Raw genomic sequence first — 12,095 nt, forward strand, 5'->3', positions numbered from 1 at the left:
CATACAAAACAAATACACACGAACTACTGGGGTGAAAGTGCTCAATGAGTGGAAACGGTCCTCGCGTAAAAGTTTCTCCACGATTGGAAAATAGCAGAAAGTTGCAGAAAGCATTTGTTGAATCTATGCACCGAATACCAGACAATAGTTTACAAGTTGTCGTGCAGAGTTCAGCCCGTGTGGCCCCTGAACTCCCCAGAGTAAATAAATAAGAACCGAGCAGCGAGTTTCTGGACAGCTGATGTCCACGTGGTACGCAGTGCAGATTGCGCAGCACGCACAGCGTTCTGGCACGCGCTGCTCATTTGCATTTGTATGGAGGAGCGTGATAATAGAGGGCTTCTGTGCGCACAATAGAGGCCGTTTTATGGCCAGTCCTCGAGTCCACAGATGGCATCATCCACCTGCCCTTTCTCCCTGCTGCTCGGGGAGGAGGGGGTTTGTGAGGGGGGGCTGGGCTTCACACTTTCTCCATGTTGCTGCTAAAATAATGTCATTATAGTTTGAAATGCAAGAATCATCACTGGAAGTTTGTTAATTTGTCTTTAATAGTTGTTGTGGTTTAAAAAATACGCATGTTTGCACTTCTGTAGTTCGTCATACATGTGCATGTGAAACGTACAGAGACTTTTATGTTTCTTTATGAACCTGCAGATAAACACTTGTTTTCAACGTGCAGCTTTGCGTGTAGATTCTCCAGCTGCGTTCCAAGTCATTTGCGTGAAAGTGCTGCAGAGTGCACGAACTTTTTGTTTTTGTAAGAAGCTATTTTTAGTGTCAGGCCAGGCTGCATGCGCTCAGAGGGGGGGCGTGCGTGGCACGATGACCCCCATCAATCTGCCACGAGCCGGAGTGTGACAATGGCATTATCATACCAATACACCATTCAGCCTCAGCCAATCAGGGCGCGGCGCTTTCACTGCCCCGCACGAGCTGCAGAGCATAAAGAGAGGGAGGCTGCAGCTCTCCACTCACTCTGCTGCAGACTCAGCTCTCCGAACAAACTCTCTGAAAATCTCCCTGTGCGGAATAACTTCATCATCTTCATCATGACTCTTGAGGAGGTTCTGATCCAGAAATCCGCCGAGCGTGCCCAGTGCACCGGCCAAGCCCTGGAGGAGGTCCTGGTGTCGGCTAAAGACAACCAGTCTCTCACCGTGGGCGTCTACGAGTGCGCCAAAGTTATGAATCTGTAAGTATGAGACTCAGCTGAAGAGAGAAAGTTTATTCTGCAGATTCAGATTCTTTGGGTTTGTGTTTTGGATGAAATCTCATGAGCTTCTTTTCCTCATTGTTTCCCACAGTGACCCGGACAGTGTGTCCTTCTGCGTCCTGGCCACGGACGAGCAGTTCGAGTGTGACATCGCTCTGCAGATCCACTTCACCCTCATCCAGTCCTTCTGCTTCGACAACGACATCAGCATCGTCCGAGTGAGCGACGTGCAGCGTCTGGCTGAGCTCGTTGGAGACAAGGCGGAGCAGCTGGAAGACGCTCACTGCGTCCTCATCACGGTATGTACCCGGACCTCAGTCTCCTCCAGCCTCATCCTTTGCTCCTCTGCTCCAGATGTGTGTGTGTGAGACATGTGACACTAACCCCTCTTCCTCCTCCTGTGTGAACAGAACCCAGCTGAGGGCTCTTGGGAGGACCCTGCTCTGGAGAAGCTGCACCTGTTCTGTGAGGAGAGCCGCCGTCTGAACGACTGGGTCCCTGAGGTCAGCCTCCCCGGCCGCTGATCGGGGCCCCGGCTCCTCTCTTGCTCAGATGCTGTGAAGCTTCTTATCTGGAAATACTCATCCCGATGAGGATGACCCTGTTTCTGCTCATCCCTGGATACTCCTGAGGAGGATTCCCGTCCAGGCAGCACGGCGCCGGCCCCGAGGAGGGGCCCCCGTGAACCGTCGCCTCTTGTCCCGTCCATGCCCAGATGACTCTCATTCTTTATGTGAACGAGGTCGGGCATGCTACAAGAGCGACTCGTCGACCCTCATTCTTTGTGCGGATGAGGTTTGGAGAGGAAGGAGAAGCGAGTTCTGCGTCCTGTGGTTCCACAGAGCAAACGTCGCACGTTGACACGCACGCGCAGCAGGAGAAGAAGCGGTGCGGAGGAAGAGGCCTTTTTAAAAAGAGACTTTTTTAAAAGTGTCCTCTTCGCTGAGCAACACGACAACAGTTGCAATCAGCGCAAATGTTTCCCACTTTCCAGAATGGTCTTAATTCTCTAAAGGTTTCACTTTAGAAATTTAACGATGACAAAAAAATATTCTAAAAAAAAAAGTCTTGGAAAAAAAAGCATCTAAAGGTTTCACTTTAGATTTTTAACAATGATTTTAAAAAGATAAACATAAAAACAAGAATAAAATGTCTTTTCTCTGAAGGTTTCACTTTGGAAAATGGATGAATTAAGTAAATGTACAAGATGATGTAATGAATGCTTCTTTGTTGGAAACTAATTTATATTGTTAACACGTTACAAGTTGTGTGAAATGATGAATAAAAGTCAACAAATCATATTCTTGTGTTTTGTGTTTTGTTACTTTCTCTCTTGAACAACACGCGTCACCCGGAGTTGTGTGTTTGGAGTTTCACACTCAGCAGTATTTGCATGGAGCGCGCGCCCGCCTGTCATCTGCTCACAGAATAAAGGCCGTGCTCGGCCCCGCCCCCCCCCCCACACAGCTCATCTGCATGTGTATGGCGCAGCGCACAATAGCGCCGCTCCGGGCCTGTCGGCTCCAGCGGTCCGCACAGAGCGGCCATTGTCTGGGCTGCAGATGTCTCCGCAGCCACGCCGCGCCATCTGCCGCTCCCTGCAGGTGGGGGTCGGCCAGGGCAGGGCCGGGAGGAGGTGTCAGTGGGTCTCCAGTGCCGGGGGGGGGCAGCCGGGCTGGGTCTGACTGGTTTGGGCCGGTTGTGGAGGTCCCGAGTATCATCTGGTGTCCTGCCAGCTGCTGTCGGGACTATTGTTTACTGGCAGGCACTTGGTGAAACTTTGGTAAACAGGCCACAGAGAGGGGTGGGGGGGGGGGGCAGCAGCTGCTCTGCAGCTCAACAATGAAACCTGCGTCTCACACACATCAGCCTTTCAACACATTATTTCTCCTTTCAGGAACCAAACGAGTCTTTTCAAATCCACACAACTGGTTTCTATGGGTCCAAGTTTTCTCTTTTCCTTTGTAATCTGCACATTTTCCAAAACCCTGCGTGCACAAAAGGAAAGATGCACAAAATGCACGTGCACAAACATTATATTTTGCATGAAAGAGTTTATGCATTAAAGACAATAAAGATAACTGTCGTTGTTCTTTGGTTCATATCAGTGTAAAGTTTGCACAGGAACCTGAACAAGTCATCATACGACTGATTGAAGCCAGTTCTGTTCCCTGAAAAGACTCATGTTGTTAATGAAAGAAGAAATAATGTGGTGAAAAGACAGATCTCTGTGACACGGGTTGAGACCGGGGGCTGTGGCTCAGAGGGGAGAGCGGGTCATCCACTAATCAGAGGGTCAATAGTTCAATCCCTGGCTTCTTCCATCCCCGTGTCAAAGTGTCCTCGGGCCAGATAGAGAAAGTGCTGCAGATAAATACACGTGTGTGAAGTGCAAAAACATTAAAGCACTTTGAGTGGTCATCAAATCTAGAAAAACTCTTTATAAAAACATTTACCATCATTTTATGAAATGGTTGTTCTCTACCTCAGGGTCAGGACCCAGATTTACACATAATCTTTAATCTTCTGATTCTTTTGACCTCGTTAGGCCAAAAAAGTAAAATCAGTCTTTAATGACTCAGACGCTGAAGCTGAGAGGTTTCCAGCAGCTTGGCTTTATTTTGAAGGGATCAGAAGCCATAAAAAGTTTTAAATCTCTTTTAAAATTAGAGAATTACAAAATGTACAGAAAATTTATAAGAAGAACATTTTATACAGACGTTTACATGTCATCAGGCACTTTCACAGACTGGAAGAAGAAAAACAACTTTAATACAAATTGTGAAAAAAGGAGTCTCTTACACAATGTATATAAATAGTATATATAAGATTTAAAAAAAATCCCTGTGAACTTGTTGGTATAAAAGAATCTGTATAAAAAGAGTTTCTCTAGCAGTTATGAAAGCACACAGAGCTTGGAGGTGTGTCTGAGGCCCCTGTAGGACCGGAGCCCCTCTCTCTTAGGGTCCCTCACCATCCCTCGTACCACGGGGGGGCAGTCGCAGCCCCGGCGCTTCTGTGCTCGGTGCAGCAGGATTCGATAAACCCCCGTGACGGGGCTGCGGCTGTCTGTGGGCCGGTTGATCCGCAGATGCACGGAGGTAAAGCCGAGCTCCTCCAGCGAGCTCCTGATCTCCTCCTCCTCCTCCTCCTCCAGGTCCCCGTACTCCGAGCCCAGCAGGCTCTGCAGGGGGCTCACCGGTTCCTGACGCACCAGCGACCAGGGAAACTCCACAGGCAGCAGCCAATCGCAGCCCAACATCTGGTCCACGGCGCAGCGGTCGTCAGGGACTGGCTTCAAGATGCCCCTGATGAGTTTCTGGCAGGGACCGGCCACCCAGGGCGGGAGGGTGTAGGCCCCGTCAATGATGCAGCGCCGCAGCTTGCCCATGGTTTCGGCGCGGAACGGCATGGTGCCGGTCACCATGAAGAAAAGCAGGACCCCCATGGCCCACACATCCACCGGAGGCCCCAGGTAGGACTCGTCCCTGAAGAGCTCCGGGGCGGCGTAGGGCGGAGAGCCACAGAAGGTGTCCAGGGCGTCGGCACGGTTTGAAACCCGCGTGCTGAATCCAAAGTCAGCCACCTTCACACAGCTGCTGGTGGTGAACAGAACGTTCTCTGCCTTCAGGTCTCGGTGGATGATGTTGATGTCGTGCTGCAGAGAAAAAACACAGGATTTAAATGTCTTAGTATGGAACAGATCTGAGATCGTAGATGATCGGTGAGCTTTGATTTGATTTAGTTTGTCAGAACTTGACATTACAGAGAAAACCAAATGTGGCTGCTCACCATGTATTTGATCGCAGAGAGGATCTGGGCGAAGATGATCTTGCTGGTTTTGTCTGTGCATTTCCCCTCGTTGCAGATCTTGTTGTGGAGGTCGCCTCCTCCTGCGTACTCCAGCACCAGGTAAAGGCGGCTGGGCGTCTCCACCACCTCGTACAGTCGCACCACGTTGGGGTGCTGCAGGAACTCCATGCTGCTGATCTCCTTGGAGAGCAGACGCTGGGCCTGAGCGTCCAGCTTCGTCTTATCCAGGACCTTCAGGGCCACTTTGTCTACGAGATGAAGATGAGGACAAGGACATCTTATTTTCATGTGGTTGCAGTGGGAAAGGATCACAGGCAAAAGTAATGTGACTCGTAAAGGTGTGATGAACAAGTGGATCGTTTCTTTACCTTTAGCCAGAGCGTGGAACGCCATTTTGACCCTGGAGAAGGTCCCGCACCCGATCTCCCCTCGGACCTTGTAGAAGCCCACCCTGCGGCCTATGATCAGCTCCTTGATGGTCTTCTCGTCCTTGCACATGTCGGTGGTGAGCTTCTGCAGGGGGGTGACCGGCGGCGGGGCCTCGGCCTCCTCATCCTCGGACTCCGCGAAGGAGCTGTCTGTCAGGCTGTATTGGCAGTGGTGGAACTTGGGGCTCGCCACCTGGTACTGGGGTCCGGGCATCTCTGTAGCAGGCTGGAGATTCACAGATATGATAAATGTCTGGAAACATAACAAATACTAACGTACACATGAGCGAGCTCTAAATATGACTCTTCAAATATTCCCAAATAACTGATTTTTATTGGCCGGATTTTTCTATAAACTGAAGGCTCATCCCTCAAGGTCGACAAATTAAATAAAGAGTCTCATGCAACATCTGCCCCGTACACACCCGGTATCAACATGTGGTTCTTGTGACTTGATCACAAGTGGACGGCTCTGAATGCTAAATGAACGTGGACCCATGAGGCCCCGACCACCTCCGCATGTGCGTTCACACGTGTACTTAGAGCCGTCCGCTTGAGATCGGATCACAAAACCCACCTGTTAATACCTGGTGTGCACGGGGCCATAGCGTTCACTGCGGACCTGTAAGTGGAAATTGCTGCAATAAGACCAAAGAGATTTGACAAAATATAAAACTAATGTAAAAGACAAGGTGCTCATCTTCTTACCAAGTTCCCAAATGGTTGCTCTGCATCAAAACACGTCCACGGCGTCCATCACGAGCGACACAGCTGAGGAGGAAACATGCTTCTTTTGGCCCAAAAGGAGCCACAACAGTTATGTTTCTTCACACATGCTGAGGTCGGACTCGATCTCATCCCACTGAGCCGACTGCTGCCATCGCTGCTGTTCCTCCACTGCGCACTGATGGGAACAGTGGAGTGGAGGGGGCACGTTCACAGTCAAGTGGACAGCCAGGACGAGCTTCCCTGGCCACACCCTTCGCCGCTCACCTCTCCCTGTCTTTCACCCTCTCGTCCTCACTGAGGAACCAGGGATTAAGATGGTGTCATGAACTCTAATCCTGTTGTAATTTAGGACCGTCCCAATCCCTTCAAACAGTTAACATCAGGCCAGGGAGGTAAAAACCAGGCTGAAAACAGGCAGCAGAGGACGAATACGTGCACGTACTGGTATCTACAGTACATATACATATGACAGGATGCATTGGATCGCAGGTGCAGGAGAACACACCCGTGTGAGAGACATGTCTGCGTTGTGCAGCCACGCTTGATCTCTTGGCTTTTGTGAAGATGAAATGTTACGCAACAGCATTAGGCAATGTTCCCATCGAGATTAGCTCCCTGTCCCCTGAGACGCTGAGCAGAGCAGATCAAGAGATTACAAAGCATGAGGTCAGCAGGCGGAGCGTCTTCCTTCAGGTGTGTCAGTCCCTGTGAGCAGCAGTGGACAGGAGGGACGACCGAAAAGACGTCAAGAGGTGAATAAGTGCACAACTGACTTGTCATGATATAAATCAACGACAAACGAGTATAAAACCCAGAGAACAACGAAACACTCTTCATTGAAACCACTAGTTAAATATCTCCTCTTATACATGTGCACCCATGCTTTTATTTTGAATTTAGTTAAATAAAAATGTCTATAAGCACGACTGATGCTTGAGCTTTTCACAGCCAGATCTGCATTTCTATAAATGTCACTAAGACTTTCTGACTTATCAACCACTTGTTTCTGCTTTAAACTCTCAAATAACAAAGTTTAAATAATGTGATTTTAACACAGTCCAGGAAGCGACTGCAGTAAATAGTCCAGCACCATAACAAAAGCACATGTTTTGTTTTTATGCATTATACAAGTTATATTTCTCCTGAAGAGGTGCAGGTAGAGTAGATTTTATTTAATGATAAGCTAAGCTAACCAACTGCTAACGATAGCTTCATTATGAGCATACGAACGTGACAGTGATATCAAACATCTCATCTAACGCTGAAAATTAAGCCAGTAAATCTTAAAATGTAAATTTATCTTTATAAATTAATGTGACAAAAGCCTCAATATCAGCTTCACATTGCTCCAGTTTAATAAACCATCAAATATCAACACAGGCTTTCAGAATTTAGCTCAAAACAATAAAGTTGAAGTACTAATGTTCAGAATGACTACAACACCATGCATGTTCTAAAATAATAAACATATGTATGTAAATAACTAATACAATACAATAAATACTCTGATCATTGCATAGATTGTCAACATCAGTGAAAGACAAGTTTGACTTTGAGGAACCTGAGTCAGAGTTAAATGATTAGTTTTCCTTTAATTGAAAGAAGTCAAATAGGTTTAATTCCCTGAACGATCCTGGACTTCTAACTACTCCCTGACTGCTTCCTCTGCGTCGCCTCCCTGCAGCCGTCTGATTGGATTAAAGCCTTAGACAGGTTAACAGGTTTGAAAGTGTTCTCTGCACACTGCTCACCTGTGAAGCTGCAGCTCCAGTGAGGGCCGACGGTGCATCAGAAGCAGTGGGATCTCTACAATGTGTACAACAGTTATGCTTTCAAAATGAAACTAATGAACTACAAAGTGTGAAATGGTTGAGTTACTTGTCTCCAGTGAGTCTGGAGCTTTGTGCAGCTGCAGAGCCGACAGCTCAGCGGCTTGTTAACTTCGTTTGGCCTTGACACAATCTAGATCTTCCTCCTCTTCAGGCGGCTGTCGCTGACGCCGCTGCAGCGCTGGCTCTCCTCCAGCTCCTTGATTCTCTGACGCAGGGCCCCAATCTCCTTGTTCTTCTCCTCTTGGATGAACTGCAGCTTCTGAGGACAAGAAGGAGGCTTTAGAAACACGTCTGACGCTGATGACCTACTCAACATTACCCACTGATCTTCAACAGTTTATTCAGTGGTTCTCGTAAATAACCGGCTTCTAAACGATTCACAATAATTGTACGAGAGAAAAAAACAGTAACTTCCCATCTGGGTTATTTTATTTATTTCACAACAATACAGGGAGGGAGGATTCTGGGAAGTAATCTGTTACTGAGAAGAGGGAAACGATCAGGACATTAAGAAAAACCTGATGTGAAGGTCACAGGTCAGGGCTCATCTGAAGTTCGCATTCAAAAGACAGAACATACAAACTGGCACATGAAATATGTTTCTGCTGGAGCACGATCAAAAATTCTGATACCTATATACTGTCTGATGTGTAATATGGATATTTTTTTAAATGGCCATGATTCCTAAAACCTTATCAAACCCTTATGACAAAGAAATGCAGTTGAAGCTTGATACTTTACACTTTAACCATAAACTTTATTATAAATAACTATAAGTAAAAAGAAAAAAACAACTACAACCAAATATATAGAAGTTTTATTAAGAAAATAAACATTTAATGTAAAATATAAACATGAATCTTTTCTGCATTGTCTATACTGTAAAATAAAACCGTTCATATTGGCCAACTGATAATTCAGTGGAGCTCTAGCTTCTGCACAGTGAGACCTTGGCTCCCACTTCAGTGTGTTTACTTGTTAATTAAGCTCTATAATGGAGAGGAGGGGGGGAGGATATAAAAGAGCGTGTGCGGGCCGCTCACCCTCTTGAAGACGCTCTGAGGAAGGAGGCCGGAGCCTTGCTGCTGCTGCTGCTGCTGCTGCTGCTGCTCCCTCCACTGAGCTGAGCTCTGAACTCGGGCTAACTTCGCACCAAACTGACAAAACACACACAGCAAAACGTCAAATAAACGTAGGACTCGACACATTGTCTGAGAAGAGATGAGACCCTCCTGCAGACGGACTCTCGACCTCTTCAGCCCTTCAGATTATCTATGTCATTACATGTTTGGACTTTATGAGGAGAAAATAACAAATTACAGACTTTAATCTTTAGAAACTAGTGGATGACAAAAGTAAAATGAAGCCTCTTCTTTCGTTTACCTCCATCTGTAACTTGAGGAGCTCGCTCTGCCTCTCTCTCTCCTGATCCTTCAGCCTCTTCTTCATCTCCTCCAGATACAGATCCTTCTTCTCCAGAAGCTTCTTCACTTCAGCATCTTTGGCTTCCACTGTCACAACAAAAGACAAATTAAGGTTAATCATGAGAATACTTTAGTTTTTCTTTATTTTTAGAGTATTTCCTACACTGAGAAAGTTATGTTTTCATCACTATTTGATTGAAATTCATGTCGAGGGGAAACTTTCAGGAATTGTTATACTATTGACTGATGTTTTACTGAAAAATAAAGTTGACTTAAATGTGAACTGTGCATATTAGTAGTATTCAGATGTCAGTGAGTGTTTTCCTTGTTGTCAACAGCTGCTCTGTATGTGTCGTTGTTTGTCTTGTGATTTCAGACATTGGACATTGGATCTGGACTCTGAGGGATTTGTTTTGAGCTCTTACCCTGACTGGAACCCTCCCTCTGCGCGAGCTCCGCCTCCCTCCTGCTCTGCTGTCTCACGGCCTCTAGCTCCCTCTTGTGTCTCTCCTCCTTTGTGACCATTTCACAGAGCAGCCGCTGAGCCTCAGCCTCTCCATCCTGACGACACACAGACCACATCACTCACTGATGCTGCAGCTGGTGAACACTTTAAAGTCACGACTTCGTGTCTGCTGTGAACAAAGTGAATGAAACGTTTGTGCTTCCATCTTCACCTCCACCGTTCTCTCGTTCTGTCGCTTCAGGTCGACCACGTCCCTCTTCAGTCTCTGGTTCTCCACTGCAACATGAACAATATTCACAAAGAGGAAGAACTATTTGTTCTTCCTCTTAAAAAGATGTGCGCTCAGCTGGTGTTTGTAAATTTACCTCTGAGGTTGCACTGCTCCTGCAGAGTCTGCTGCAAACTGTTCACTGTGAGGAGAAGGCTGTCTCTCTCTGCAACACACCGATCAACACAATTAACAATGACAGGCGGCTGCCAGACAAACACTGAACTCTGGAGAATCTCCGGATAGTCTCTGGACGGGAGGAGATATGAGTGTGAGAATTAAAATGTCCAAATGAGAGGCTGCAGACAGTTGTATAATCTTAAATTCATTATTATTTCAGGGTTGTTATGGAGTGTGTGTCCTTTAAAGTTCACCTGCGTGACCATGTATTCGAGGTGGGATTACTTAATAATACATCAGCCCCTTTTGTAAATGTTAACACTTTTAGGATTTGATTTTCTGAAGGTAACAAACTTCAGACTTTGTCTTTTCTCCATGCACCAGGGACGTGCTGTCGTTTGGTCAAATCACCAGCAGAGGGAGGCAAACAAACACCAAGTCCCACCAGGCTCTTTAATCTTCTCAAACAAACAGAATAAAGTTATTCAGTTAGTTTCTAATGTAAAGAAAGAAAAGTCACCTTCAGTCAGACTCTTCTCTTTGGTCTGATAGAATTTAACGAGTCTCGTGGCGTCGTCCAGCTCGACCTCCAACAGCTGGTTTCTGCCACTGACCTGTGAGATCGTCTGTGGAACAACAGTAAGAGACAGTGGACATGTTTGTCTTTATTATGGTCCCTCAAGGACGGACAGTGGAAAGGGAACAGACTCTAATGCATCTGTACATGACACTGAACTAAATGTCTCATGGGTTTGAAATGGCCTCACTTTGGATTCAAGGAACATTAACGTGGCATTTTATACATGTTCGGACATGTTATTTATTAATAAACTTAACAATTAATCTGTAAAGAAATAACCACAAGTCTTAGTTTAATACTGTTTAGTGGATAGATAGATAGATAGATAGATAGATAGATAGATAGATAGATATAGAGATAGATTGATCTATTTATCTAAGATAGAAATGTATAATTCAATAGAAAGTAGTGAGGAAAGTATCATTAGCAACATGAAGTTTCTTTGATATTTTCAGATGATTAATATAACTACAGAACTAATTACCAGTAATACAAATAATCATCTTTAAGTTTAATTAACTTGTGTTTCTTCTTTTCATACTTGTAACAGTCACATTAAATTAGCCACTGATGAGCTAGTTAGCTAGTGACTCTTAGCTAGCGAACTGGCTAAGCTAGCTAACAGGCTGAGCTAGCTAACTGGCTAACTAGCTTACCTGCTCCAGTTGAGCGAACTCCTCCATTAGGTCGTCGAGATGAAAACAGTTTAACTTCTTCATGGTGTTTGTCCAACAAAGAGCAACTTACTGAAGAAAACAGCGACGAACGCTCGACTTTCATTCAAGATGCGTGAGATTCCTCTGCGGATGCTAACCGCTAACCGCTAACTGACCGACAATGGACGAGGCTAACGTTAGCTGACATTTAGCTGCAGGAGCTAGTTCACAGCAACGCTCAGAAAAATGATTATTCTATTTTAAATTATACATTTACTGTTCAGTGCAATAGATGATGTAATATTTGTTTTTGTTTCACCAAATAATTAAACTGAACATTTAAGAGTAAAGTTATGTTGAAAATACGAATTTATATATTATATTATTATATATTACCTTGTTTGTCAAGTAGTAAGTAAAATCTATTAAATAATAATAATTGTTATTATTACATTTTTAAAGTAAGTGGAGACATGAAACTATCTGAGATTAATAACACGACATGAGAGCAAAAGTATGAAAGTTCTTTATTTGACACTTTTTAAACAGCTAAAATGTAAAAACTG

At 45.5% G+C, this 12,095-nt stretch overlaps 3 protein-coding genes across 4 annotated transcripts; 1 reads left to right on the plus strand and 2 right to left on the minus strand.

The window, feature by feature from the left end:
• The first annotated feature begins 845 nt into the window (after positions 1-845).
• On the plus strand, positions 846-2,344 carry LOC117772062 (growth arrest and DNA damage-inducible protein GADD45 gamma-like). The gene is made up of 3 exons (XM_034602999.1): positions 846-1,192; positions 1,305-1,512; positions 1,624-2,344. The coding sequence occupies exons 1-3, from the start codon at positions 861-863 to the stop codon at positions 1,735-1,737; spliced, it is 654 nt and encodes a 217-aa protein (XP_034458890.1). The 5' UTR covers positions 846-860; the 3' UTR covers positions 1,738-2,344.
• A 1,571-nt stretch (positions 2,345-3,915) lies between these two features.
• Positions 3,916-6,440, minus strand: si:ch211-22d5.2 (serine/threonine-protein kinase NIM1). Of its 2 annotated transcripts, XM_034603296.1 has the most exons (6): positions 6,163-6,302; positions 5,968-6,076; positions 5,803-5,824; positions 5,395-5,762; positions 5,006-5,274; positions 3,916-4,871 (listed from the first exon to the last, which is right to left on the minus strand). In XM_034603296.1, the coding sequence occupies exons 4-6, from the start codon at positions 5,666-5,668 to the stop codon at positions 4,110-4,112; spliced, it is 1,305 nt and encodes a 434-aa protein (XP_034459187.1). In that variant the 5' UTR covers positions 5,669-5,762; positions 5,803-5,824; positions 5,968-6,076; positions 6,163-6,302; the 3' UTR covers positions 3,916-4,109. The 2 variants fall into 2 exon arrangements, with proteins under 2 accessions (XP_034459187.1, XP_034459188.1); XM_034603297.1 differs by lacking the exons at positions 5,803-5,824; positions 5,968-6,076 and having other exon boundaries at positions 5,395-5,680; positions 6,163-6,440.
• A 667-nt stretch (positions 6,441-7,107) lies between these two features.
• LOC117772269 (coiled-coil domain-containing protein 152-like) lies at positions 7,108-11,744 on the minus strand. The gene is made up of 9 exons (XM_034603298.1): positions 11,530-11,744; positions 10,814-10,919; positions 10,271-10,339; positions 10,117-10,181; positions 9,865-10,000; positions 9,399-9,526; positions 9,059-9,172; positions 8,119-8,274; positions 7,108-8,085 (listed from the first exon to the last, which is right to left on the minus strand). The coding sequence occupies exons 1-8, from the start codon at positions 11,590-11,592 to the stop codon at positions 8,146-8,148; spliced, it is 810 nt and encodes a 269-aa protein (XP_034459189.1). The 5' UTR covers positions 11,593-11,744; the 3' UTR covers positions 7,108-8,085; positions 8,119-8,145.
• Positions 11,745-12,095: the final 351 nt, after the last annotated feature.

Source organism: Hippoglossus hippoglossus, chromosome 12, assembly GCF_009819705.1.
Source record: "Hippoglossus hippoglossus isolate fHipHip1 chromosome 12, fHipHip1.pri, whole genome shotgun sequence".
Lineage (NCBI taxonomy): Eukaryota > Metazoa > Chordata > Actinopteri > Pleuronectiformes > Pleuronectidae > Hippoglossus > Hippoglossus hippoglossus.

Excerpts from the sequence above, each read along its gene's own strand:
- LOC117772062 (XM_034602999.1), top strand. The coding sequence starts at position 861 with ATGGCATTATCATACCAATACACCATTCAGCCTCAGCCAATCAGGGCG. Across the intron at positions 1,193-1,304 it reads TGCGCCAAAGTTATGAATCT|TGACCCGGACAGTGTGTCCT; the intron begins GTAAGTATGAGA and ends TGTTTCCCACAG. Across the intron at positions 1,513-1,623 it reads CTCACTGCGTCCTCATCACG|AACCCAGCTGAGGGCTCTTG; the intron begins GTATGTACCCGG and ends CTGTGTGAACAG.
- si:ch211-22d5.2 (XM_034603297.1), bottom strand. The coding sequence starts at position 5,668 with ATGCCCGGACCCCAGTACCAGGTGGCGAGCCCCAAGTTCCACCACTGC. Across the intron at positions 5,275-5,394 it reads GTTCCACGCTCTGGCTAAAG|ACAAAGTGGCCCTGAAGGTC; the intron begins GTAAAGAAACGA and ends TTCATCTCGTAG. Across the intron at positions 4,872-5,005 it reads TCTCTGCGATCAAATACATG|CACGACATCAACATCATCCA; the intron begins GTGAGCAGCCAC and ends TTTTCTCTGCAG.
- LOC117772269 (XM_034603298.1), bottom strand. The coding sequence starts at position 11,592 with ATGAAGAAGTTAAACTGTTTTCATCTCGACGACCTAATGGAGGAGTTC. Across the intron at positions 10,001-10,116 it reads AGAACGAGAGAACGGTGGAG|GATGGAGAGGCTGAGGCTCA; the intron begins GTGAAGATGGAA and ends GTGTGTCGTCAG. Across the intron at positions 8,275-9,058 it reads CTCAGAGCGTCTTCAAGAGG|AAGCTGCAGTTCATCCAAGA; the intron begins GTGAGCGGCCCG and ends TCTTGTCCTCAG.